The following is a 27,885-nucleotide window of genomic DNA, read 5'->3' on the forward strand; positions in this document are numbered from 1 at the left end:
GACTTGATCTTCACTACACTTAGTGATTTCTACTTAGATCCTTTGGCGGAAGAACGACTCTCAACCAGTGACCATGCAACAGTTATATTACAACCAAAGTCAACAATGAGACCTACTAAACCAACCCAGTTCACCTACTGTCCACTTGCAGAAGAAGGTATATTTGGCTACAGAGAATGGCTCATCTCAGTATGCTGGTTCTGCCTTTTCGAAAACAAGGACGCAAACAGCATGACTGAACTCTTCTATGAAGAAACAATTCGAGAGTACGAACGTTTCTTCCCTGAAAAGCGAGCTACAATTAGGGCACAGAATAAACCATGGGTTAATCAGACAATGAAAGCAGCAATGGCAGAGCGAGACATGCTTTATGAGACAAAGCCACACTCTGACAAATATAAACGGAAGAGAAAAATAGTAGTTATACTCCTAAAGCAAGCTAGACGTCTGTATGGACACCAAATTTTTGCTAAGTTGTCAGCCAGTGACCTAAGAACGTTTCACGCAACTGTACGGAAACTAATTGGACAGCAGAAGTCTAAATCCACCCTGAAGGACCAGCAAGGAGAGAATGTAACCGCAGAAGCAATTAATGCACACTTTTCAAATATTTGCCGCCAACAGCCTCCCCTCAAGACTATACCACAGAATGGTCCAATCGAAACCATCCCTATTATTACAGTTTCCCAGGTCCAAGAAAAACTCGAAAACCTAGACATTAGGAAAGCCTCGTACCCTGGTGAAATTCTTATAATGCTGATACATGCATGCTCCTCCCCCGTCCCCCCCACTGGCTGCTCCATTGGCTATGGTGTATAACCAGTGCCTACTGGAAGGCATTTTCCCAGATGATTTCAAAAAGGCATTTATCACACTAATTCCAAAGAAAACATCACCAACCTCACCATCCGATCTCAGGCTAATCTCAAAGACGCCTATAATTTCAAAAGTCTTCGCAGATTTTCTTTTACACTGGCTGCTAGCAGAAGTACAACACAAAATCGATCCTATACAGTTCGGTTTTCGTCGAAGACACAGTACAACTCATTATCTGGTCAGATTACTTCATGATCTACTAGAGCACCTAGAAAATCCTGAGGCCCTTGCTGAAATAATCATTTCTGATTTCATGAAAGCTTTCGATCTGCTTGATCATGAGACTGTAATCAATGAAGGCCATGCCCTGGAAGTCTCTCAGTTTCTTTTATGTACCATTGCAAGTGTCCTTTCGGGTCATCAACAGTACGTACAACTCGAAAACGGGGAAACATCCAGCTTCCAAGACACTATGTGTGAAACTGTCCAACGATGCGATTGAGGTCCAATCCTATTTGTTACTGTCATCAACCAGAAGAGGAGGCAACACAAACAGTGTCGTAGACTTGTAGATGATTACTTATTAAGCCTGCAGAAAGTTCTGCCAAAAACACGCAATCAACTCAGACCCCGTGTTGCAGAACTTCAAGATGAATCCGTTCAAGTGAGGCTCCTAATAAGCCCTTAGAACAGCTGTGCAATTCATGTCAAGTACCTGAAGAAAAGTAGCATAACTGAATCTGCACCTCTCCATACATAGATTTCATTAAAAATACTTGGCATCACATTTAGTGATGATCTCTCGTTTGGAGATCACATTAGCCAGATCACAGCAAAGGCAGCTGGTTTTCTAAAATCCCTTGCAAATCTAAGAAGGTTTGGAATGACAGAGGAACTCCTTCTTTCGTGCTATAAAACCTATGTAATGCCCGTAATGATGTACGGCTGTCTTGCCTGGCACCCGTCGCTTACAGAGAAGCACAGAAACAAATTGGAAATAATTTAGAAGAGAGCCTGCAAAATAATTCTTGGGTTGAATTATAAAAACTACAAATGTACTATCAAAACATGGAGAATGGAATCGGTTAACTTATTTGGCTTCAAGATGGGATAAACAATAGCTTTTTCCATACGTTAGGAAAACTATGATGAAATGTTCGTCCCAGAGTTGTTAATAAATATATAAAATAGCCCATCCGAAGGAAAGGAGAGATTTTGCAATCCACTGCCTATGGATTCAACTATATTGAATTCCACATGTTGACTTTAGATTCACAAAATAAACAGCTTCTAGACTTTTTTGTCATGTGGAAGGGTTCTAGAAGTAATTGATTAATCTTGACTTTTATAGGGGGTAGAACACTTGCCAATATTCCTTCCCCCAAAGTCTACAATGCATCTGAAATTTACATTATCTTTCAAGAAGATTCATTATTCGTTGTTCTTCAGACTACCAATATGCATTCAGAAGGACGGCCATTTCGGGAATTCGTTGAAAGGTCGAATCTAGCCAAAATATTCTAGGGTCTGAATGTGTTTAAGAAATTGAATATCTTGTTGTTACATCAGCATCATCACCTTAATATTAAAATGTGAAATAGGCTACCTTTTGTTTTAAGTTCCATAGTATGTCAAAATTGACAAGAATGTATTGCAGATTATATATTTTAACCGAATTGTAAGTAGCCTAGTGATCCAGATGGTTGGTAGACCTATACGTTTAAGAAGCAGCCTAAACAGTTTTTGTTCCTATTCCTTGCTTCTTGGTCCTTGATAACCTTGTTTCAAAAGCCTAGGAGCTTTACCAGCCTAGCCCTCAGTTTGATGGATTTATCGCTGTTTCAATTAATTTCCTAGCTAAAGGACTTACCTTCTACCTACCTTCATTTTTTCGTCAATATATACCAAATCATATTATTGATTTAGGACTAAAGTGAATACACCATTTGATGCCTTTTTTATGCTGATTACGAATATAATAAGCATTTCTATCAGAAATGAATTTCAGCCCCCCCTATATATGCCAATTCAGGGTTAGGTTGGGTTAGGTATAGCCTTTATAGGGGGGGGGGGCTGAAATTCATTTCCAATAGAAATGCTTATTATATTCATAATCAGCATAAAAGAAGGTATTGAATGGTGTATTCACTTTATTTGAAACTCAATAATATGATTTGGTATATATTGACCCATTTTTTTTGGTTGGGGACTAACCTAGAGTAAGCTAATCAGTTGCATGGGTGTAGGGAGGGGGGGGCAGCTGGGTAAATATCTACCAAATCATATTATTGACTTATGCATAAAGTGAATATACCACTTGATGCCTTTTTTTATGCTGATTACAAATATAATAGGCTAATCGTTTCAATTGGAAATGAATTTCAACCCCCCCCCTATATATTTCAATTCAGGGTATATATTTCTACATTAGGGGGGGGGGGTAGGGGTAAAGTTTAAAATTACCTCCCATTTACATCAGAAACAAAATTTGCCATTTACATCAGAAACAAAAACTGTTTAAAAAAATGTTTTAAAACAGCCCTAATATCATTACATCAAGGAAGTTCAACCAGGACTGGTACTCCAAACAAAATGGACAGAGAACAATTCATTCAGGTGGAATTACAATACTTACAGACAAGCTTTTAAGGCTAATCTTGCCTTCTTGGCAGCCAGCCTAGAAGGTCTATTTGTAATAGGTTGAGTGGAGTTATTTACTGTTTTTTTAATATGATTAGTATAATCATTTTTAATTGAATTTGTGTATAGGGCATTAAGCGAATATTCCCCCAAATCTCTATTTAAAGAAATATTACTATTTATTTTGATTTTAATTTCAATTGCCTCTCAAACAACCTGTTTTATGCCTAAATCATTACTAATAAGGCAAGTTTCTTCAAAAAGCATTTTATGACTAGGTTTATAATATATGTGACTGCTTCAAGCAGAATCAAAAGAAATATTTGTACTATTAGGATATAAAGCTTTAGTTATGTCATCTTTGTGTTGTTGCAGGCGTTTTTCTAAATTTTGATGGGTTCTACCAACATAAAAATGGCCACAGTCACATGGTATTTGATAAACTCCTCTCTGGCGAGTAACTGGGGTTGTATCTTTACCAGAATTTAAGAAATTCATGATTTTAAAATTATTTGTAAATATGACATAAAGAGCATTTTGTGTGCAAACTTTTTTAAACTTGTAGTGACTTTTGGAATATATCGAAAGTAAATTGTATTTGAGGGCTTGGCGGGAACTTCACATGGAAAAAGACCCTTAATTTTATGGGAGTGTCTTGCCAATCTTTGGCTAATTGTATTGTTAATAAAGACAATAGGATGACCATTTCCAAAAAGTATGTCTCTAATAAAATTCAATTCATCTGTGATGTAAACTATCATTTAATTGAAGATTCAACAACAGGAACAGATTGTGAGGTTTTAATGTCCTAGTCAAAATTTGTAATAAGTATTCAATGTATTTTCAGTTCCATAATTCTTTTTATCAACAATAAAATGGTCTCCCTATGGGTGTGCTGCTATCCGGGTTATTAGTTAACATTTATGTAGGACACCTTGAAAATTGGGCCTTAAATTCATATTTTTTAAAACATGTATATTGGGGGCATTTTATGGATGATGTAATATAGCTCTGGAATTATGGGGAAAATGAACTTTCTAGATCACCTTAATACATATGACCGAAATTTACAATTTACCTTAGAAATTGAAAATGCAAATAAATTACCATTTCTGGATGTTTTAATTATTCATGACATTGATAAACTGGATTTTACAATTTACAGAAAACCCACCCAAAATGACAGATATCCACATTTTAAATCCAATCACCCCCCACAAGTTAAAAGAGGTGTTGTTACATCTCTTGTTGACTGTGCCCTAAACATTTGCTCTGAATCTTACATCACAGATGAACTGAATTATATTAGAGACATACTTTTTGGAAATGGTTATCCTATTATCTTTATTAACAATACAATTAGCTGAAGATTGGCAAGACACTCCCGTAAAATTAAGGGTCTTTTGCAATGTGAAGTTCCCATCAAGCCCTCAAATGTAATTTACCTTCCATATATTCCAAAAGTCACTACAAGTTTAAAAAAAGTTTGCACACAAAATAATTTTTATGTCGTATTTACAAATAATTTTAAAATCATGAATTTCTTAAATTCTGGTAAAGATATAACCCCAGTTACTCGCCAAAGTGGGGTTTATAAAATACCTTGTGACTGTGGCAATTTTTTTTTTTCTATGACCAATCAAAATTTTTAAAAACGCCTAAAATAACACAAATATGACATAATTAAAGCTTTAAACTCTAATAATGCAAACATTCCTTTTGATTTAGCTTTAATAAGTAACATATTTGATGACCGTAACCATAAATGCTTTTTGAAGAAAATTGCATTATTAGCAATGATTTAGGCATAAAACAGGTTGTTCAAGAGGCAATTGAAATTAAAATCAAAATAAATAGTAATATTTCTTTAAATAGAGATTTGGGGGAATATTCGCTTAATGCCCTATACACAAATTTAATTAAAAATGATTTGAATAATTATATTAAAAAACCTGTAAATAACTCCACTCAACCTATTACGAATAGACTTCTAGGCTGGCTGCCAAGAAGGCGAGATTAGCTTTAAAAGATTGTCTGTAAGTATTTTAATTCCAGCTGAATGAATTGTTCTCTGTCCATTTCGTTTGGAGTACCAGTCCTGGTTGAACTTCCTTGAAGTAATGATATTAGGGCTGTTTTAAAACATTTTTTTAAACAGTTTTAATGTAAGTTTCTTTTATAATGTTTTTATTCTCTTTGTCTGTTTTGCTGAGGACGGCCCTTGGATATAGGGTCGAAATATTCATTTAAAGTTGTGTTCCACTGTCTTGTATAAAAATTTCCCTGTTGTTCTACTTATTTGTTTATACCAGCAGCTCCCCCCCCCCTAGATCTTCAAATTTACATCAGATATGGCTGAAAAAGCAGATGGTTTGGAAAAAGCAGTTGATAAAACTCCATCACACTATTAACTGCCCCCCCCCCCCCTAGACAATATGCTGCCTCCGCCCATGCCCAGTAGCCTAGTCAGACAGCTAATCACCATTTTAACTGTTAAATCATTTTGAAATTTAGCATCAATGTACAATTAGGCCTATTGAGAAGAAAACACATTTAGATCACAACTCTTAGCCTACTTCATAATATAGCCTATAGAAAAATTGTAGCTAGACTAGGCTAGTTAATCATTTGTAAAAGCACTTCACTTTACCCATAACCCCCTAATAGGCAAATATATAGTCCAGATTATATATTTCCCATCAATTTTGCCGTACTTCATTCTTTTGTTTTAACTTGACATAAAAAAATAGAAGTAATGTTGACAAAATCAAGAAATAGAAATATTTAATTTGGGCTAGGTTATATAAGATAAAATAACACTTATTTTCCAAAGGCTATCACAAGCTCTAATAGAGCCAAATTGGCTTCATCTGTCAAAAAGAAACAGAAAAAGCAAAACAAAGAAACAAATAATACAGGAAGAAAAGACACCAATCAAGAATAAAAATGCTCAATAAAAATTTAATGCAAAAAAAAAATCCAAGTCCAAGAACTAAAATGAACTTTGTGCGAATAATGGCAAAAATAGAAACAGAAAAATAGAGGAAGAAAGGGTGGGGGATAAAACAAAATCACAGGCAAGAAGAAAAACATTGCCAGATTCGTATTCAAAGGCAATTACCTAAAAGTAAAAAAAAACACTTAAAATCAAGCCAAATTAGCTGTCAAAAAGAAATTTACAATTAACATAAGGAATACAATTAAAAGTCAAAGAATTTAAAATTAAAGGTCAAAAATAAAATTTAGCATAAATAAATATTACAAAAGAGTAAAATAAAAGTGACCAAAGATAAAGAGAAAAAAATGACACATGATTATTGTGAGCGTACATGAACAACTAAAATAAGGGACAGAGGAGTTAATTTTGGTACAGGGCATAGTTCAGGATTTATTTAGGCACTCCAGAATAGAGAGGATAAAACTTTTCCAGAACCTCTCAGTAATGGTATTGATCAATGAATATGTTGGAATTGCCAAGGAAGCTAAGCAGGGTAGTCTGGGTCTAATGGGGTCATGTAAATCAGGAAAGATGTCCTCAGTACAAGGATTAGGTATTGTGGATTTAGCAAAATGCAAAATGCAAACAAATTTTTTCTCTCCTTTCTTTTAACATGGTAATATGTGCAGATTTAATGAGGAAAAGTATGAAATTTACCTCTCTTTGTAGATGATCCTGAATAAACTCTTTTGGACCAACTCAATTTTGTCAATAAGTTTGCTTGAATAAGCTTGTTTCCAAGGCGGGGGGAATGAGTGTTTATTGAAGCACTGATTAATGATCAAAGTCAGAGGTTTTGCAAGAAATATTGCATATTCACACAAAAGTTTTACTGGCAATTTGCCAGGATAGGAGGCACAGTTATTAAAGAACAAGGAGGATCCTTATTCTTTTTGGGAATACAAATCACAATACCCTTGCATAAAGCAGTGGGTATTTATTGTTGTGCAATACAAGCATAAAAAACAAGAGCAATATGTTCAACTAGCTTTTTGGTACAATACATCAGATGTTCAGGTTGAAGCCCATATGAATCAGGAGCTTTACCTTTTTTAAGTAGATGAATCCAGGTAAGAACAGATGATGGCATTATAGGAACAAAATTCCAGCTATGGTCTAGTTGAGAAAAATGGAGAAGGAGGGTCTGGCAGAATGGTGTATCCAAAGGTGGAGGCCTATCAGAAAATAAAGAGTAGAGGTGTCTTTCCCATGAAGTTATATCTATTGGATTAGAAATTGAAGAAGAAGAAAAAGTGAATTTTGATACTTGCTTCTGAAGCTGCTGTGGGTTATCTCTTTCAAAAGAATACTGCTTTCCAGTAATCTCTCTTTATAGATTTGACAATTCCCAAAAGGAGACTGGATCTTGGATGGCCACAATCAACCCATATCCTAGACCATAGTTTATGATGGTGCTTTGTGAAATTCAGCTCAGGATCCTCCTTTCATCCCTTTTTTCTGTGTACCAACACAAATAATCTCTGATGGAACTGCAGCTGAGGCAGCAATTTTCAGCAAATGAGTGATTTTGGCCCCATATCCTAGACCATAGTTTATGATGGTGCTTTGTGAAATTCAGCTCAGGATCCTCCTTTCATCCCTTTTTTCTGTGTACCAACACAAATAATCTCTGATGGAACTGCAGCTGAGGCAGCAATTTTCAGCAAATGAGTGATTTTGGCCCCATATCCTAGACCATAGTTTATGATGGTGCTTTGTGAAATTCAGCTCAGGATCCTCCTTTCATCCCTTTTTTCTGTGTACCAACACAAATAATCTCTGATGGAACTGCAGCTGAGGCAGCAATTTTCAGCAAATGAGTGATTTTGGCAAGACCCCAATACAGATCTAGGCAATCACCTTTCAGCATCATAGAGAGCAGGCGGAAAGGGATTTTGATTCTTGAAAGCATTGAATCCAGTACACTTTATAAATGGCAGGTCAATACTTTCCCAAAAATTGGACTTTTTATGTATTTGTAGAAGAGACAGATTCAAATGAAATTGCAAATGCAGATGATCACTCATTAGCATATACTCATTAGTTTTTTTTATTCCTGACTCAATCCACAATACTTCTGACAATGCTAATAAGTCTAAGTGGTTGTCTCAATTATTTTCTCTACTTGCTAAGTTTCAGACAGTTAATACATAATTTGTATATTCCAGAAAAAAAAAATTTGTTTATTATTCATTTTCATAAATTATGTCCTTGTATACATTAATGTTGCATTACTAAAAAGTTTGATCCAAGACTTGATCTTAATGTTTCAGTTGTGATTAAGTTTTCCCCTCAGATTGTGCCCTCGATGCTCCATGTGGGGGTTGTAGGCACACAACCTAACATTCCTCCCTTTTCAAGGCTTGGGATTGCCTGCCTGATGCTTTAAGGACCTTTGGCTGGCAGAGTTTTCTCTGGCAAACCAATGTTTCTTTGTACATTTGGGTTTCCAATGACTTACAGATATTCCTGGACTTACATTATGCTGATAATTCAAGCTTCCTAGATGAAAGTATGAGCACCATGAATGAACTTTTAGAGGTTTTTTGAGTTCAGGGTGCTAGAATAGGTTTGAAAATTAATTGTGAATATGACTATGTTGCTAAGGCTAGGAATAAGTGAAAATAAAAGGTTGATGTTGGGTAATGAAAAGATTGATCAGGTGGACAGCTTACTTACCTTGGTAGTGTTATTAGTAAAGACAGTGGGAGCAGTGAAGATTTTAAAAGTAGGATAGACAAGGTTCATGGTCTTTTTCACAGTTAAAAAAAGTTTGGAAGATAAGTCTGCAAACCAAGATTAGAATAATGGAAGCTACAGTGATGACAATGGTTGAAAATATTTCTGAAGCATAGATGCTCTAAAAAGCAGATGAAGATTTGCTAGATGGTTTCCAGAGAAATTGCCTATGGAATGTTCTGGGCACCCAGCTAACTGATTGTATTTCAAACAGCAGGCTGTACAAAAAGTGTGGTTCAGTCCTGCTTTATAGGGCTATAGTGAGAGAAAGGTTGAGATGGCTCGGGCATATTCTGTGGATGAAGGATGACAAATTGCTGAAGATTGTCCTTTTTGGCCAACTGTCTAGGGCTAAATGGAAAGCAGGACATCTGCAGTTGGGATGGGAGGATGTCATAAAGAAAGATTTAAGGGAAATGGGAACATCCTGGGAAGGTGTAAAGAATACAACCCTTAAATAGATCAGGATGGAAGAGGAGCATGCATAGCTGTGTTGGCCTTGGGTGGCTTGTTGCTATGGTGAGTTGTTAGTAATAGTAGTAGTAGTACAGATATCAGTGTTAAGCCAATAATATAAAAGTATCTTGGCCCATGCTTTTATGAGGCTCCTCCACCAACAGCGTACATTTTGTTATTGTATTCAGGTTTTCTTAGCCAAGAAACTTCCAGGTGTAAGTTTCATGCCATTTTGGAAAAATTAGCCCCTTTTTGGATGAAGTACCTTTTTTCTACTTTTTCTTTTTCATTGGAGTCCCCTATCCTAGTGTCTTAAGGATACAAGCTTCTTGCCATTTGAAAAAAAAGTTTTTGCAGCCAGGATATTTTTTTTTTTACCTGATTATCCCATTGGATAGTCAGAGACTTGTAACTGATCAGATGCAAGAAGTTTTTGCTCTATTTTCAGGCCTCTAAATACCAACTCTCAAAAAATATGTAGAGTCCTCTTGATCCAGATCAGTGGTCCAAATTACCAACAAAAGTTTCAAACCAAACAGAGACCTAATATTAAACATGTTTTATTTTTTTTTACTAAAATTTTTGTCTGTAATCAATGGGCAGTTAGCGTAATTTAGGGCCCTTTTCCCTGAAGCTATGTAGATCATGTCATCCCCAGAGATATATCTATTGGACTTTCAACTTCTGAAAAAATGACTATCTGAAAATTTTGATCAAATGCTGTAGGGATTAATAGTTTCTTTGAATATGTGGTTTTAAGATTTGAAAACTATGGACCATTGTTTGCTCTTTACTAGGTTGTAGCTAGTGCTGTAGCTGTGATTTATTCTAGTTTACGAAAACAATATCTTTAATTGAAGGATTTCTGCAAAGCAAATACAATTTTCCACACATTTTGTGAGATAGTCTTGCATACATATGCACAGAATGAAGAGATTTGGGTAAAAATTGAAATTAATGATTTTATTGATATTTGGTCCTAAGACAGCTGCTTTAAAGTTTCAGTCACTCTTCCATGAAACATATATTCATCCCCTCTTTAAGGGATTTATAGATAGCCAAAACCCTTAAAGAGGGGATTCAATCTCATTTGCCTTCTAAGTCCTGTGGACATGGTCAGTCATAAATCTTTGAAAACCCTTTATTTGGGGTCTCCAATTGCCTTCAAATGCCTCATAGAACTCATAGACTATTTGAATTACTCTTATTTCAGGCTTATCTACCTTAGTTCTGCTATAGGATGCATGGTTGCTAGACTATCTATCAACAAGTGAAATGGCATCATTTTATACAATTATGAAAAAGGCTTATGCCAGCTTTGCCTCTCACTCAGACTAACTGTCTTGGCTTCTTCTCCAATTAGCCATGAATCAACTTTTTCATCTAAGTCCACCAAGTTGATTTTCATTCAAAAATCAATGGAATTTTCTGATGGATGTCAAATGCCTTTAAGCCTATGCCCTCCCCTAAGCTATGAACATTTAAATCATGTTTATTTTCAATTGCCATTTTGTGTTTTTTTTTATTTAAGTGTGCACATCCCTGCCTCACATCCTTGAAATAATTTTGTGAGTACATGTTAATTATTTTGTGATTAACATGTACTTGTTAATAATGTGTGAGTATATGTCAATGTGTGCAGGTATAAGAAAGTCTGGATCCCTTTCTTGCATATTTTTATACTGTCTACTTATAATTTGGCTTTACTAAATATAATTTGTACTTTACTTAAACAAAAATTCAGACAAATCTACTGAAAGAAATGTTGAACCTCAATATGTTGACAACAGTCCAGTATTTCTCATTTAATTTGTGAATTCGCAAACTCTCCAAATGAATTCCTCCATATCTGCATGATTGCAATGCCTCTTCATACTTCTTATTGCTATTCTTTCCTTTTGTGTCTCTTCATATTGTCAATCCATCATTTATTATTATGAGTAGAGTGTAGCTGAGCAAAATAATGAAAAGGCCTGGGACTTTTGTTGTGTATGCGTAAGCCTTTCTGAATTTGTAATGAAAGAAATGCAGCATTGGGAGCTGTGGTTGGACAATTGTAATTTATAAAATATAGCCAATTAATGGTTTTTTTTTCGTTTCTCCAGATGCTATTTATAGAAGAAATTGAATTCATTATCTGGAGCCATTGCAAGGCAAAGTACATTACATCCCTTTTCTGCAGTCTTTTAAATGTGTTGAACTCAGTGTAGTTTGTTCAACAACTTATCTGTCTTTTCCTACATGCCATATTCTGGCTAATGTATGTGTGTTACAGAATCTTCTGTGTTGAGAATTTTCCAGTTGCCCTAAACAAAAGTTAAGACCTAAGGACTGCTAAAATGCACAAAAGCATGCATATTTGTGCCTTCAAAGAGACTCTTATACAAAAGTAGGAAACTTCATAATAAACGAAGATTTCCAATCGTCCCCAAAATACCCTTTTGTTATGGTCAGTGGCCCTCTAGGCTGTTAATACAGGACTTATGCAACTTGCATAGTAAAACAGAGACATACATGCCCAATTAAGGGCTAATCAAGGAACTACATCCATTAGGGCAACAATTGGGATTGGGATATTTTAGGGCTAAATATATGAGTACTGAAAAAGGTCACTACCTAAATGTTTAAGTTAAGAAGATATTTGGTTTTATCAATATTTGGGTGACTTGGCCACAAAAGCAAATCAATCTACCAAAAGGTTGCCTGTTATTTACGCAGATTCTCAATCTATGATTAAAACAAGATCTGGCTTCATCTAAAGACTAAGAAATACTGCATCGTCAGGTTAAAAAAAAATGGCCTGGTGAAGGTTGATAATCTTGTTATAGTTAGAATTATCTGTAGCGTAGAGAAAGTTTATTGTAGTTGAAAGCTGTAGCCATTAATAGAAGAAAGCTTCATTGTAAGTCAAGTCCCTTAACGCCATCTCCTTAACCAATAATAAGAAAAAATTAAGTTTCAGTAAGAAAATAGAGCAAATCAATTTATATATGCATTACTTTACAACTGCAAGTCTTTAGGACAAGAAGAACCTAATGTAAAAAACAATAGCTCATGGACATGGGCTTCCCAAAAATGGTGCCCAAAACAGTTTTTTTTTTTTACAGCTACTTGTATGTAATGGGTATTTGTAGAAACTTTAGGAGGGGGGGCTCATTTAATTGAAAATTAAAAATTGTTTTAGCCTTTTTAAGGGCTGAAAGTGACTGGGGGCAACAATTCTCCCTCCTATCCTTTTTTGCTCTCTGGTCCTTTATAATCCCCAAGTTGGACTACAATTTTGAGATAGCCATTTTGTTCAGAAACGTCAAAGATCTTATAAGTATGCCCCCGAGGTCAACATTTTTACCATGACCCCAGGAGACATGCCCCTAAACTATGCCAATTATCCAATGTTCACAAATAGGTATTGCGAAAATGTGGCTATGTTTGATTTTGGTTGTCTAATCTGCTAGGAACTCTTAGGGACCATTTGCTTGGCCAAGATTTACAAGGAAAAATGTGTGCATGAGTAAATGGAAAGATACTATATGCAATCAAGTCCCTAAATTATTTGCTATTATTTAAAACATTCAGGGAGTGCTGGTATCAAGGGAACTTCAAATTTTGACTTAGGCAGGGCTTACTTGACTTTAGGCTCCTGCTCCATGGGGGGTTGTGTAGAGAGTGTTACAACTCTGGTCATTGACATGCAACTTCTGCTATATCTTGGGAACAGCTTGAGGATAGATTTAAAACTTTCAAGTGCTGTTGGGCTGAGGAAGGAGACTTCAACTTTTTGTTGGAAGGAGGGGGGGGGGATTTTCGTTGCCACTACCTTTTTGCACTATAGACTTCTTTGGGGTTTATAATCTGTGCTTGGCTCAGTACCAAGGTAATCGAAAATAAGTATTTGTTACTATGTTATCAGAATCTGCAATATCTTGGCGCTGTGTTGTGGCCTGGGGGAGAGGGTAGTGCTAAATCTAAAGACACTATGTGCATTAAAGTTGTCAAAATAGCATATCTGCAATATCTCAGAAGCAACTTGAGGGATGGAGGGGAAACTGTCAGGTAGTCTTGGAGAAGGGAGGGGGAGTGCCAAGGGAACTTCAGATTTTGTGTTGAGCGAAGGGGCTAAAATGTTTTATCTCTGATCAACTTAAACATTATTCCACTGTAAGCTGTAGTGGGACATAGTAAAGGGAGCTGGCAAAGTAAATCAAAATACACTGTGTTACCAGGCTATCAAAATAGTGTATACATAATATCTTGTGAATGGATTGAGTGACCAAGCAGAATCTTTTAGGGAGTTTTTTTGGGGGGAGGGTCATTTAGACCATGATCTTTAACTTGGAGGAGGAGGCACAGAAGGGCTAAGCCTATTAGCTTCAAACCGTCCTAAAAGTTTTGTTACTGTTAAGCCCATGTGGGACTAGAACCTATTCATAGTGAAGTAGCAGTGTAAATCAATAGATACTATATTTATAAAGGTTAGCAAAATAGGGTATCCACAATATCTCTGGAACAGCTTAGGAGATCAAGTTGAAACTTTCTGGAGCATTGTGGGGTCAGGTGCACCACAAATTTTGACTTGGAAGTAGGAGCAGAAATGTATCTAAAAACCATTTTTATTCAGGATGTCAAAGGAGCATATCTGCAATATCTTGGGAGCAACTTAAGGGATGAAGTTAAGTCTTACTAGTAGTTTGGGGGTAGGGGGCAAGAGGACATAACATTATAGTGGAGGTCACTATTCTCCTAAACGTTTTTAACTGTAATCCGTGTGTGAATTAGCATCTATTCACATCTGTGTAACAAGGTAAAACAAAAGATGCTATGTGGTTCCAAGTAATCAAAATAGTCAAATAAAAAACAAAATCCAAGGAAACCAGTGGGTGCCAGGAGGGCCAAGCGAGCCTTAGGGCCAAAGACAGGGGGGGGGGTCATTCTGTTTAAACTTTTGGAAACCATAAGCCCCCTTGGGGTTAGAATCTGTTCCCGGTGATTTAATAATGAATATCAAAAGATTCTATCTGTGCTCAGGTTATTAAAATAGCTAATCGTCATGATTAGGGACTTGAAGGAGGAGAGGTAAATCAAAAGATAATTTGAATGTGGATTATTGGGATGAAATTTCTGCAACATCCAAGGAAGGATTGTGGGGATGAAGCTGATACTTTCAGAGGGTTGGTTGAAGAATAGGCAAGAGAACTTCAGATTTTGTGTTTAAAGGGAAGGAACTAGAGGGCAAAAAAAATTGGGATCTGTCCATAATTTTGACACTACTAGCCCCTACAAAACTTTAAAGCTGTGGAAGAAATTGAAATATTTTCATAAAAGCCCCAAAACTTATATTTGTGAGCTATCGGGTCTAGACAACCGTTCTGCACAGATAAAAACCAAAAAAAGAATTTATTTCACCTGAAAATATGCCAAATACTTTTTTTTCGAATCGGCTAGGACTCATAATACTTTTATTGAGCCCAGTTACTTGATAATGAATGTTTTTGGTCGTTTCAAACCTAAAGGCTAAAGGATTCTGGACACACAATAAAAAGGCCTTAAATTTTATCTTTCTGATTGGCTTGAGAATTAAATGCATAAGTATCAGAGTGAGGTAGATCCCTATGCTGAAAACAAAGTTTAAACTAGTTTTGGCTTTAAGCTAATTGAATCGATTTGTGATAGCAGAAAATGGGCTGTTTTTTTTACTGTCTGGTAGGCTTACAATTTATAGAGTCAATAAGACCTCAATGAAGACAAAAATATTTTGAAGATTGAATGTATGGATGTGTAACACCTAAACTGAGCTAATAAGTTTCATTCTCAGATTCGCTCAAACTTACAGGTCATGCAGACAGAGATAAGACGACCTCAAGTGTGGAACTTTCAGAATGTCCTCTATAGGAGGACAACTGCAGCAGGGCGTAAGATCCAGATATTTGGACAACGGCCTCTGCAAAGGGCTGCCTTAACCCTTTCGGGGTACCTGCAAGACTGGGGACCTTGTGGTCAATTCTGATCCCACTTGAGGAGTGCTGCCCCTTGAAGAAATTATAGCCTAGTAAATGACACAGCATTTGCACAGGATTCTGATCAATGGATAATTCTTCTGGGCATTGTATGTTTTGAAGGGCGTCTTTGGGCTGAAAAACCTTTTCCTAGCTAATTTATCTACTATGGGCTGCCTCCCCGTAGTAGTATAATATTTGTAGGCATGAATATATAATGAGTCAGAGGTAACAGGTTTGAGATTGTCTGTGCAGGATTTCGACTCTTGTGCTGAAAGAAGAGCATCGCCAAGTGCTGAAAAACATGTTGTGACCAAGATGGGCCCAGGATTGCACAAAGCCTCCATTCATGGAGGTCCCAGGGACTTCTTGCTGTCCGGTTCTAAGCCGGCTTAAACACTTTGCTGTAGACTTGAGATGATATGTGATCCCTTTCGTGCACTGGTATCCGGGATCATTGCTTTTCCTGAGGCCAAAATAATTTCAATGATTTAAAGAACATGATAATTGGAACTTGAAATGTTACGACGTTAAAAAATGACCATCGAATCAACATTTTGACTGACGAATTCAGACGATTCGAACTGTACTTATTAGGAGTTTCAGAAACTCATATCCCAGGGGGTAGGAACCCTGAAATTAGGTGATATAGAATTTGTTTACTCAGGCAGGAAGGATGGGGTACATAGACAGGGAGTAGGGCTCATGATGAATAAGGAAGCTGCTAAGTCTTGTTTAGGCTAGTAAGATATTAATAATAGAATATTAGTTGCTCATTTTGTGACTAAAATGTTCAAGGTATCAGTTTAGTAGTATATGTCCCTGTAGAACCGACTGATAGAGATACTAGTGACTTAGATGAATTTTACTTACAGTTACAGGAGCAAATAGACAGGGTCCCAGGCAGAAATATGATGTTTTTACTAGGAGATTTTAATGCCCAGGTCGGTAGAAATAGGGATAGATGGTATCCTAGCCTAGGTAAATTTGGTGTAGGAAAACAAAACAGTAATGGATACTGACTTTTGCAATTCTGTAAGTATAACAATCTAGTTATAACCAACACGGCGTTTGGTCATAAAATGGCTCATAAATTAACATAGTATTCACGTGATGGTAAGACAGCAAACCTCATTGATTATGTTATAGTAAACCGAAAACTGGCACGATCATTACAGGATACTAGGGTATATAGGAGTGCTGTTGTTGATGTTAACAATATAGATCACCATCTAGAATGGCTTATGGTTAATCTCAAGTTGAAATTCCAGAAGGACGAATACCTTCCGGGAAGTTATCGATGCTGTAAGATTCCAGGATGAGAATTTGATAAATACTTCCAAAGTACACTTAAATAATAGAATTGAAAGTTTAAAATTTGATAATGTGGAAGATGGTTGGAATAATTTTAGAAAAATAATTTGTGAAGCTGCTGAAGGTGTCGTAGTGAAGAAAGCTAGGACTGCAGCTAAGAATATTAGTGAAAAAGCTCTATGTTTAATAAAAAGAAGGAGGTGCTTTTACAAAAATTATATGAGTGACAGATCATACGAAAACAAAAATAATAGAAGGAAATGGGAAAAAGCATTAAAATATAAACTAAAGAGGTGCGAAATAGAGGCCCTGGATGAAAGTGATAGGGACATGGAATATTGTGCTAGACGGTATAATAGTAAAATATTGTACTGGCATGTTAATAAATTGAGAGGGAGTAGTCAATCCGGACTTAGCCCAGTTAAAGATAGAAATGGGGCCACAATTAGCAACAAGGAAAGAATTAAAAAGAGATGGGCAGAACATTTTGAGAATTTGTTAAACCGAGATAGAGGTCCAGGTAAAGATATAGAGGAAAATGAAAAAGTTTGTGATACCTTTGGATGTGAGGGAAGATTTGTTTTACGAGGAAGAATTAACAACAGTACTAAAAGGATTAAAAAATAATAAAGCTCCAGGTGCTGATAGGGTAGTAAATGAGTTTCTTAAAGATGGTGGTTCTGAGGTTAGAAACAAGTTACTGAAGATTATGAATAGGATTTTTGAAAAAAAGTAAGTACCAAATGATTTTAGGAAAACTTAATTAAGCCACATTATAAGAAACTTGGTAAAAGTGAGTGGGGTAATTATAGAGGGATTAGTCTGGTTTCTGTAGGTAGTAAATTACTTAGTAATATGATACTTTTTAGACTGAGACATGCCGTTGGTAAAGTTTTAAGAAAAGAACAATGTGGTTTTAGAAAAGGTAGAGGAGGCGTCGATCAAATTTTCACTCTTAGGTTAATAATTGAGAAGTCCCTGAGTTGTCAAACACCTTTGGTCCTCAGTTGTATAGATTAGGAGCAAGTGATGGATTCTGTTGATAGAAGAGATTTAGCAAAGGTATTATCCTTGTATGGTATACCAGACAAATACATTAAACGGGTTAGTGCTATATACGAGAATAACACTGCTTGCGGTTAAGGCATTAAATAAGGTTAGCAGCCTGAGTTGTCAAAAGATGAAAAGGTGATATTGGGTGATGAAAAGATTGATCAAGTTGGCAGCTTCACTTACCTTCTTAGTATTATTAGTAAAGAACGTGGGAGCAGTGAAGATGTCAAAAGTAGAATAGCCAAGGCTCAGGGTGTGATTTCACAATAAAAAAAAGTTTGGAAGAATAGGAAGATAAGTCTGCAAACCAAGATTAGAATATTAGAAGCTAGAGTGGTGACAGTAGTCAAATATGGCTCTGAAGCATGGGTGCTTCGAAAAGCGGATGAAGATTTGCTATATGTATTCCAGAGAAATTGCTTAAGGATAGTTCTTGGTACCCTGATGACTGACCGTATTTCAAACAACAGGCTATACGAAAAATTGGGTTCAATACCGCTCTTTAAGGCTATAATGAAAGAAAGGTTGAGGTGGCTAGGGCACGTTGTGTGGATGAAGGATGACAGATTGCCGAAGATTGTTTTTTTCGACCAACCGTCTAGGGCTAAACGGAAAGCAGGTCGTCCTTGTCTGGAGTGAGAGGACGTCATAAAGAAAGGTTTAAAGGAAATGGGAACTTCGTGGGAGGGTGTAAAAAGGGAGGCTTTGAATAGATTGGGATGGAGTAGGAGCGTGCGTAGCTGTGTGGGGCTCAGGCGGCTTGGTGCTGCAGTGAGCTGTTAGTAGTAGTAGTATTGGTACTTACTTTACTTTCAGCGGAAACAAGACGAAGAACTGTCCTGCCTGGTACCAATGGACTTCAGAATTATTTCCAACGACTACTTTAGTCTGTTGACTGCAGCTTCCCCAGCGATCTTCCGCCAGTCTCTGTCCTATCTCCTACCATGCCTCTGATAGCCTCCCCAAGGTTCAAGGTTTTCTTTGAATTTTTGCCAAAGATTTTTTGTTAATTTGGAGTATGTGGCGAAGGCAGTGGTGATCAAATGCATCCAGAGCTCTAGCTTCTGCAGCCTTTATCAGGCATGTCTCGCAGGCGTACAGTAGCACAGTTCGGACGGATGCTAAGTAGACTCTGGCATATATACAATGTATGTTAAGAGGAAACTTAAATTTTGTAATGACATCTTTTCTGCTGATTGTTACTTACAGGCATGTTAAGGACTTATAACCCCAAAATAGCCCCTCTAACAGTAATAAACTGCTCCAAAATTTGATCTTTTTTTTTTAACTCTACAGTGCGACTTTTTTGTGTTTCTAGTTGATAATAAAAGGATTATTAATGTTATTGGATCTAACGAAATAAATCACTATAATTATGAGGTTGTTTGCAAGATTAACGTAGACTGTGTAGGTAAATAAAAATAAATACTGAAAATAATGTTTGAGGAATTCATCTTTTCAAACTAGAAAATTACTTTCTAAGTTGTTTTCAGTAACTACTATGTATTGTTTCTGTAGTTTGTAGTTGGTAGTTATCGGACAATATGGTAAGGACGTCTTGACACATTGTACCTTTGGGGCAATGCAAGATGTGGCCGAGGAGTATGAGGCGACGTCTTTTAATGGTAGAGGATGGCTCTTCAGTCTGGCCACACTGGCTTCTCACTTCGCTATTAGAAATTCTAGACCATCTGCTAATTTGGAGTATATAGCGAAGGCAGCGGTGATTGAACGTGTCCAGAGCTCGAACCTCTTCGGCCTTGAGCAGCCATATCTCGCAGGTGTATAGTAGCAAGCTCGAACGGATGCTATATAGGCTATGACTTTGGTTTTATGGTTATGGATGTATCTTTTTTCTTTAGGCTGATCAGCTTTAAAATAAGTATAATAAAAAGCCTGAATAAATTTTTGACGTTCAAGGGAACTTCAATTAAAGAGAAAAATTAAAGAAACCAATCATTTTAGTTTTGAAGCAGAAAAACTTTAAAGATGTTCCAAATATTAACCCATAATAAATCTATGGCTTAAACAGACAAAATTAATAATAATAATAAAAAAACAAAATCAAACAAGAAGCCATATTAAAATTTAAGACGAGTAGAAACCCAAAACGAATAGAAATTAAATAAATAGTCACATTAAACATAAAAATAACAGATGCTGCATTAATAGACGAATTGTTAAAAATGACTGAACCTGAAATATAAGTCAGGTTAAAAGACCAGAAATTGCCACAAATAAGGGTAGGACTATCGCTGCATAAACCTCCTAAAGGACATCATTTTTATCACGTTACTCAAAACAAAAACATTTTGAATAGTTTCTTTTAAGTAATTAAAACGTTCAAAAACAAAAAAAATTGCTGAGATTTCCTTGAATATATATCATCATATATTAAACTATCTGTCTACTTTTATTCGTTCTTTCCAGTAATTAAATAAAAAAAACAAGTTTTTTTAACTGAAAGTAAGGAACGACGTTAAAACTTAAAACGAACAGAAATTATTCCGTATATGAAGGGGGCTGTCCCATCCTCAACGCCTCGCTCTTTACGCTAAAGTTTTTTATTGTTTAAAAAAATAGAGTTGTGAGAAAGGGTCTAACTTAAGCGTAGAGAGCGAGGCGTTGTGGAGGGGACAGCCCCTTTATATACGGAATAATTCCTGTTCGTTTTAAGTTTTAACGCCGTTCCTTACTTTCAGTTAAAAAAACTTGTTTTTTTTATTTAATTTTTGAACGTTTTCGAATTAATGCAGGTTTTGATTTTGGCTCACCGTACATGAATAATTAAAACAAAATTTGCATATTATATTTGGTTAAATGGCTTTCTCGAAACTTGTTTAATTTTATTTACGAACGTTTTTATTAGTAATAAATATACGTAACTTAGAATTAACTTACGTAACGAACTTCTATATGCATAAATTTTTAACACGTATATTAGGGGGTTCGCCCCCTAGTCAATACCTTGCTCTTTAAACTATAGTTCGAATTTTTTTTCCAGTTCTTTAAAAATGACCTCTTAATCACAATCAGTTGATCAGTTGAAAAACTTGTTTTTTTTTATTTAATTCCTGATCTTTTTCTTTAATAATGCTGGGAAATCCGGCGCCCCGTTCATTGCAATGTCCCGTCCCCCCGGCAATCGGCCGTCATGGAAAGAGCCTTCCAGATAGCCCCCCCCCCGCTCCTTCCCCCCCCAACCAGAAAAAATCTCCTCTGAAAAAGTCTGTATACGTCCCAATAACCAATACTATATGTTAACATTGAGTAAAGTTCATAACTTTCAGCCCTCCCCCTGGGGACTTTGGGGGATCAAGTCATCCTAAAAGACATTTTTATCATATTTTCGACCATGCTGAACAAAATGGCTATCTCAAAATTTTGATCGGGTGACTTTGGGAAAAAAATGAGCGTGGGAGGGGGCCTAGTTGCCCTCCATTTTTTTTTGTCAATTAAAAAGGGCAATAGAAATTTCAATTTCCTTTCCAATTAGCCCTCCAACTATATTATAGGACCAATGGGTGTATACGATCACCCCTGGGGAAAAAAAAAAAAAAAAAAAAAAAAAAACAAACACACAAACAAATAAACACGCATCCGTGATCTTTCTTCTGGCAAAATAAAAAAAACAAGTTTTTTTAACTGAAAGTAAGGAACGACGTTAAAACTTAAAACGAACAGAAATTATTCCGTATATGAAGGGGGCTGTCCCAGCTCCTCAACGCCTTGCTCTTTACGCTAAAGTTTTTTTATTGTTTAAAAAAATAGAGTTGTGAGAAAGTCAAACTTTAGCGTAAAGAGCGAGGCGTTGAGGAGGGGGACAGCCCCCTTCATATACGGAATAATTTCTGTTCGTTTTAAGTTTTAACGTCGTTCCTTACTTTCACTTAAAAAAACTTGTTTTTTTTATTTAATTTTTGAACGTTTTTGAATTAATGCAGGTTTTGATTTTGGCTCACCCTACATGAATAATTAAAACAAAATTTGCATATTATATTTGGTTAAATGGCTTTTTCGAAACTTGTTTAATTTTATTTACGAACGTTTTTATTAGTAATAAATATACGTAACTTAGAATTAACTTACGTAACGAACTTCTATATTCATAAATTTTTAACACGTATATTAGGGGGTTCGCCCCCTAGTCAATACCCTGCTCTTTAAACTATAGTTCGAATTTTTTTTCCAGTTCTTTAAAAATGACCTCTTAATCACAATCAGTTGATCAGTTGAAAAACTTGTTCTTTTTTATTTAATTCCTGATCTTTTTCTTTAATAATGCTGGGAAATCCGGTGCCCCCTTCATCGCACTGTCCCTGCCCCCCTGAACCCGTCCGGCATGGACCGATCCTTCCATATGGCCCCCGACCCTCTCCTTCCCCCACCTACCAGAAAAAATCTCCTCTGAAAAAGTCTGTATACTTCCCAATAACCAATACTATATGTTAACATTGAGTAAAGTTCATAATTTTCAGCCCTCCCCCTGGGGACTTTGGGGGATCAAGTCATCCTAAAAGACATTTTTATCATATTTTCGACCATGCTGAACAAAATGGCTATCTCAAAATTTTGATCGGGTGACTTTGGGAAAAAAATGAGCGTGGGAGGTGGCCTAGTTGCCCTCCAATTGTTTTCGTTACTTAAAAGAGCACTAGAACTTTTAATTTCTGTTCGAATGAGCCCTCTCGCAATATTATGGGACCTCTGGGTCGATACGATCACCCCTGGGGAAAAAAAAAAACAAAACAAAACAAACAAACAAACAAATAAACACGCATCCGTGATCTTTCTTCTGGCCAAAAATGGAAAATTCCACATTTTTGTAGATAGGAGCTTGAAACCTCTTCAGTAGGGTTCTCTGATACCCTGAATATGATGGTGTGATTTTCATTAAGGTTCTATAATTTTTAGGGGGTCTTTCCTCCTTTTTTCGAAAATCAGCCAAATTTTCTCAGGCACGTAACTTTTGATGGGTGTTATTAATGAAACTTATATATTTGAAATCAGAATTAAAATCTGATCCTTTTGATGTATCTATTGGTATCAAAATCCCGTTTTTTAGAGTTTCGGTTACCATTGAGCCGGGTCGCTCCTTACTTACAGTTCGTTACCACGAACTGTTTGAAAAATGCAAAATTCCAAACTTTTATAGATAGGAGCTTGAAACCTCTACAGTAGGGCTCTCAGATACACGGAATGTGATGGTGTGAATTTCATTAAGACTCTATAGTTTTTAGAGGGTCTTTCCCCCTTTTCTCGAAAATCTGCCATATTTTCTCAGGTGCGTAACTTTTGATGGGTAAGATTAAACTTAATGAAACTTATATATTTGAAATCAGAATTAAAATCTGATTCTTTTGATGTATCTATTGGTATCAAAATCCCGTTTTTTAGAGTTTCGGTTACCATTGAGCCGGGTCGCTCCTTACTTACAGTTCGTTACCACGAACTGTTTGATCTTGATTACTAGGGTAGTTTTCTTCTTTATTTGTTGGTGTTTTGACAAATAAAATCACGTTGTTTAAAAATACATGTCGTTCCCAGTAAAAAGCAAAAAACATTCGAGCTGTTTAAGGGTTGGGAAAGAAAGGGAGGTGTTGCACCATTCTTGTTTGTAAACTGTGAATAATCTTGTTATACTCTTTTTCTTGTCGCATTGTGGATGTTAACCACCCGGTGCACAATACAAATCATTTTCAGTAAAGCGTAAATGACCCACTCACCTATTGAACATTTAGGAGACTGGTAGCTCTACTATTCTTTGTGGTAATTTCTGCTCGTTTTAGGTTTCCTCTATTCATCTATATCAGTATCTATTATCTTTATTAAATGTTAAATTAGGCATCTGTCAAATTAATTTTAGATATAAGAACGTATATTCTCCTCGTTTTATATTTTAAGAATACAGCGTATTTTGAGGTCGTCTTTAAGAAACGCGTCACATTTTTTTTTTAATATTTTTTTTTTTTAATAAATGTATTAAATTTTTGAGACATACGATTTTAAAGTTTTGTAAGGTTGACAATTATGGATTCAATCTGCTTTTAAAAAAATAAAATCTTAAAATTTCTCCTGTAACACGGTGCCTTCAGTAATTTTTGCAGTGGAAGAAGCTCATGCCTTTGTGATTGCTTTTGCTCTGGTTTTAAGTATCCCATTACTATAGTATAAACACCGAGAGTGTGTTTAGATAGTGTTTTACCCCCGTAGTCACAGCAACCCGTTTTATTCTCGAACTCTAGTCGAGTTTGCGCTGTCCCTGTCACCCAGTAGGATCTGTGTGTAGTTAATTGCGAATATTGGAAATTTGACTCGTGGATTTGGGAAGTTTGGACAAAGGGGTCTTAGGGTATTTGAAAAGTTCCTCTAACTCAGGTATCCGGAAGTTCTATTTAAGTTACTCTGACAATTTTATGGAAGCGATATAAAAATTATCAGGCAATAATGGCAGATAATGGGGATGGAGGAGTGTGTGTAACTGTGTTGGTCTTAGGCGGTTTGGCGCTGCAGTGAATTGTTAATAGTCAAAGTAATGACAGATAATGATGATACATCATTCTTATTTTCAAACATTTTGCCCTACTGACAAAGAAGCAATGTCTCGACGTCAGGACCTTATCAGAACTGCGGTTGACTCGACTGTAGTCAATTCAACTATGGTCGTTCACGATCTGAAGGCACTCCAATTTGTTTTTTTCGTGACTGTTTTACATCTCGACACATCTGTTTCACCAGTATTTCTGAACTTGCTGTTAAAAAAGGTGCAATATCGTGTTATACGACTTAATAGGACATGGTAGTGATACATATATGGCAGGCACAAGTTGGACTAAACTTAGCAATTATTCTGTCAATGCCATTTGTGTTTAGTCGAAATTAGTTCATTTGTCGAAAGTTTTGGTCATAAAATTTAAAGGTACTTGAATGATAAACGCCCTACCTAATGCTCTTCCAATATATTTCCCTGACGCTCGAACCTAATGAAATATACCAAAGTAAGATAAAAATATAATACTTCAGAAACAAATTTGGGCTATATATTTGCACATTAGGGGGGGTAGGGTTAAAATATAGCAGGTCTTCTTGCCTAATGTGTTAGGTATAATTATTCTGCATATTATGTAGTAAGAATTGTTTTCTAACTTCACACTGTTATAATAGTTTACCCCCCCCCCTCCTAATGTGCAAATATATAGCCCAAATTATATATTTCCCATCTATTCTGTCACTTTTCTTTGCCCTGTCTCACGCTAAGCTGAAAGAAACTAACGAAAAAAAACAGTTCTATAATGCGCCAATGAATTAACAACTAGAGCGGTAGGGCGTTTATCATACAACTAACAAGTGAAATTCATGTCATCACAAGTTGCTATTTGATATTGTTTGCCCGTATTTTAAAATCCGAATAGACTTGCAAAGACAAGCTTGAGAATTTCGAGACGATTACAGGTTCATAACCGGTTTTTCGGCACAAAATTTATAACGAAAAGATACAAAATGCTGAGCCAGTTCTTCATTTATCAGTGGATGTGAACCTGGCATAGAGGCATCGATAATGATTTTTTTTTTGAAATGCGCAGGAAGTGCAGGAAAATATGGCGGCATGAGGGGGAAGGGATCTGGATCCATACGAACATAAACGTGTTTTATGGCCAGAAAAGGGTTGGAAACCCCTATCCTGAGCATAAAAAGTTAGACTTTTAGGTTAAACCTGTATTTTGCAAAAAAAAAATTATGTCAAGCAATAATATGAGTTATGAAAAATTTTTATAGTCAAATATTTGAGTTTGTAATCTTAAAAGTTTGCCAATTTTGTAATTCGACGATTGCTAGTAAATCTCCTGTCCTGGTTCTATTGTTTCACTAAAATTTTGGCATCAGTTGTGCATATTGATAAGATAAATTTTAGCTGTCGAAAAGTTGTTCCTATACATATTTCTCAGTGTAATCTTTTTCTTTTGGGGTTCGAAATGCTTGTGTTTACACTTATTTAATATCAATATAGAATATGGTAATTCTGAATTTAATTGTGATATTTATTTTGTTTCACTTTTAGTTTACATGTACTATATTTGACAGAAGCTAGGGAATATAAATTTTCCCTCTAAGATTTTGTAATTGAGGGGTTTCATCTTTGAGTATTGAGTAACTGGTCCTTTTTTTAAAGTTTTTATTGTTAGAGTTTCGGTTATAAATTGCCGAATCGAAACTGATTATAGATTTTTTTTTTTTGGATGATTTGAAAGCTTTGTTGTTTTGGATTTTTAAAAGAAAAATATATTTTTGAGATACCTGTGTTTAGTGTGCCTGTCTGTCAATATATATATATATATATATATATATATATATATATATATATATATATATATATATATATATATATATATATATATATATATATATATATATATATATATATATATGGGTGCAGGGGGTGTTTGAACCCACCCCCACACCCGAGCTTATGTCCTCGTTACAGCTCGTGTTTCAAATATAACGTTATGCTAGAACTGAAGTAATACGCTTCTTTTTTGATTAAGTACAGGTTATACGAGTACAAAATGAAGAATTAAAAAATTCCCAAATGAAGCACTGTTTTGTTCTTCCGAGGATAATAATTGTATCATAAAAATATCCAAATTTGGCAATGAGCATTTGGCAGTGAAAAACTACATCCACTTAAGGTACACATCTGATTTGTGCTTTTATATCAAGCAATAAGGTCAAGGTTAATCTTAGGTACCTGCAGAAGTTTTTTTTTTTGAGGGGGGGACTCGTCGAAAAGCACAAAAATGGGTTAAAGCTTAGTATAGATGGGAAATATAGTATGGGTATAAACAAACCGTGGATGATTTCCGAATTTTTGCTGGATTTTAAGTTCGTTGATATCCTACTAGGTCATGTTATTATACTGCCTTGTTTTCATTTACAGTTGACAATTAGTACCTGACTAGTGTTAACTCAAGGAGGCAAATTAGAGTCATGGCAACACCCACTGGAAAATCATCACAATCATCAGTTTCACCTGGGATAAGTCCTCGGGTTGTTCTTGTTAAACGATCGCTAAAACAAGGAGGGAATGAATTTGGATTTACGTTACGACATTTTATTGTTTACCCGCCAGATGAGGACTCGGTAAGTTAATTTGGTACTGATGCGTTTTGTGGGCATCGCTATATACTGTATCAAGGAAACCAGTCACGAAACCCGTCAAACGGGCTATTTGCAAGAGACCTCTATAGATAAATGATAGCAAAGCCGTGGTTTCTCAATGAGTTACAATATTTAAACGATTGTTTTGTGGAGTTTAAGGGGGGGAGGTACCGAGGTTAGATTAGGTCACATATTTAATATATGCTATGCTTTACCCCCTCCCCCTAATGTGCAAATATATAGCCCAAATTTGTTTCTAAACTATTATATATTCATCCTATTTTATTTTATTTCATTAGCATTAACCAGACTTGACTTCTTCACGGTGCCCGCATAATTTACCAGTACCTTTAATTTTATTATTTTAGTATTTCAATATATAATGGTATTTGATGATTTTGGTTATTTATTTTATATTTGGTCAGTCGAATCTGGAACGGAGCTTTTTTATTATTTCATGAGATATCGTCAATTTTTAAGCAGCTTAAAAACAAATTTACCGTATTAAAGGATTGAGACAGAATCCGCAAATTCTGGCTGAATTTAAGAGAAGAATTACGTCACATATAAACGTCAGTATTTCTATTCCATGGAGCAGTTTTCGGGAGAAGTGAAGTTTTCTTTCGAAGTAAACGATATTGGTTTGGAATTATTATTTAATTACGGTATCGCTTTTGCTCATTTATTTATAATAGTTATCCTCAAAGAGCAGTTGACCCA

The 27,885-nt window shown here is 35.8% G+C and overlaps 1 protein-coding gene across 6 annotated transcripts in view; it reads left to right on the plus strand.

The window, feature by feature from the left end:
- Positions 1-2,388: 2,388 nt before the first annotated feature.
- The window catches only part of LOC148949809 (rho GTPase-activating protein 21-like), a 280,475-nt gene continuing 254,978 nt past the window's right edge, over positions 2,389-27,885 (plus strand). For all 6 annotated transcript variants that reach the window (XM_089093760.1, XM_089093758.1, XM_089093761.1 and 3 more), the window contains exons 1-2: positions 2,389-2,494; positions 26,945-27,147. In XM_089093760.1, the coding sequence (XP_088949886.1) occupies positions 26,995-27,147 (153 nt within the window). In that variant the 5' untranslated portion in view covers positions 2,389-2,494; positions 26,945-26,994. The remainder of the gene's footprint in view (positions 2,495-26,944; positions 27,148-27,885) is intronic.

Source organism: Artemia sp. Qi Xiang Cuo, chromosome 8 (genome assembly GCF_049724085.1).
Source record: "Artemia sp. Qi Xiang Cuo chromosome 8, ASM4972408v1, whole genome shotgun sequence".
NCBI classification, from domain to species: Eukaryota; Metazoa; Arthropoda; class Branchiopoda; order Anostraca; family Artemiidae; genus Artemia; species Artemia sp. Qi Xiang Cuo.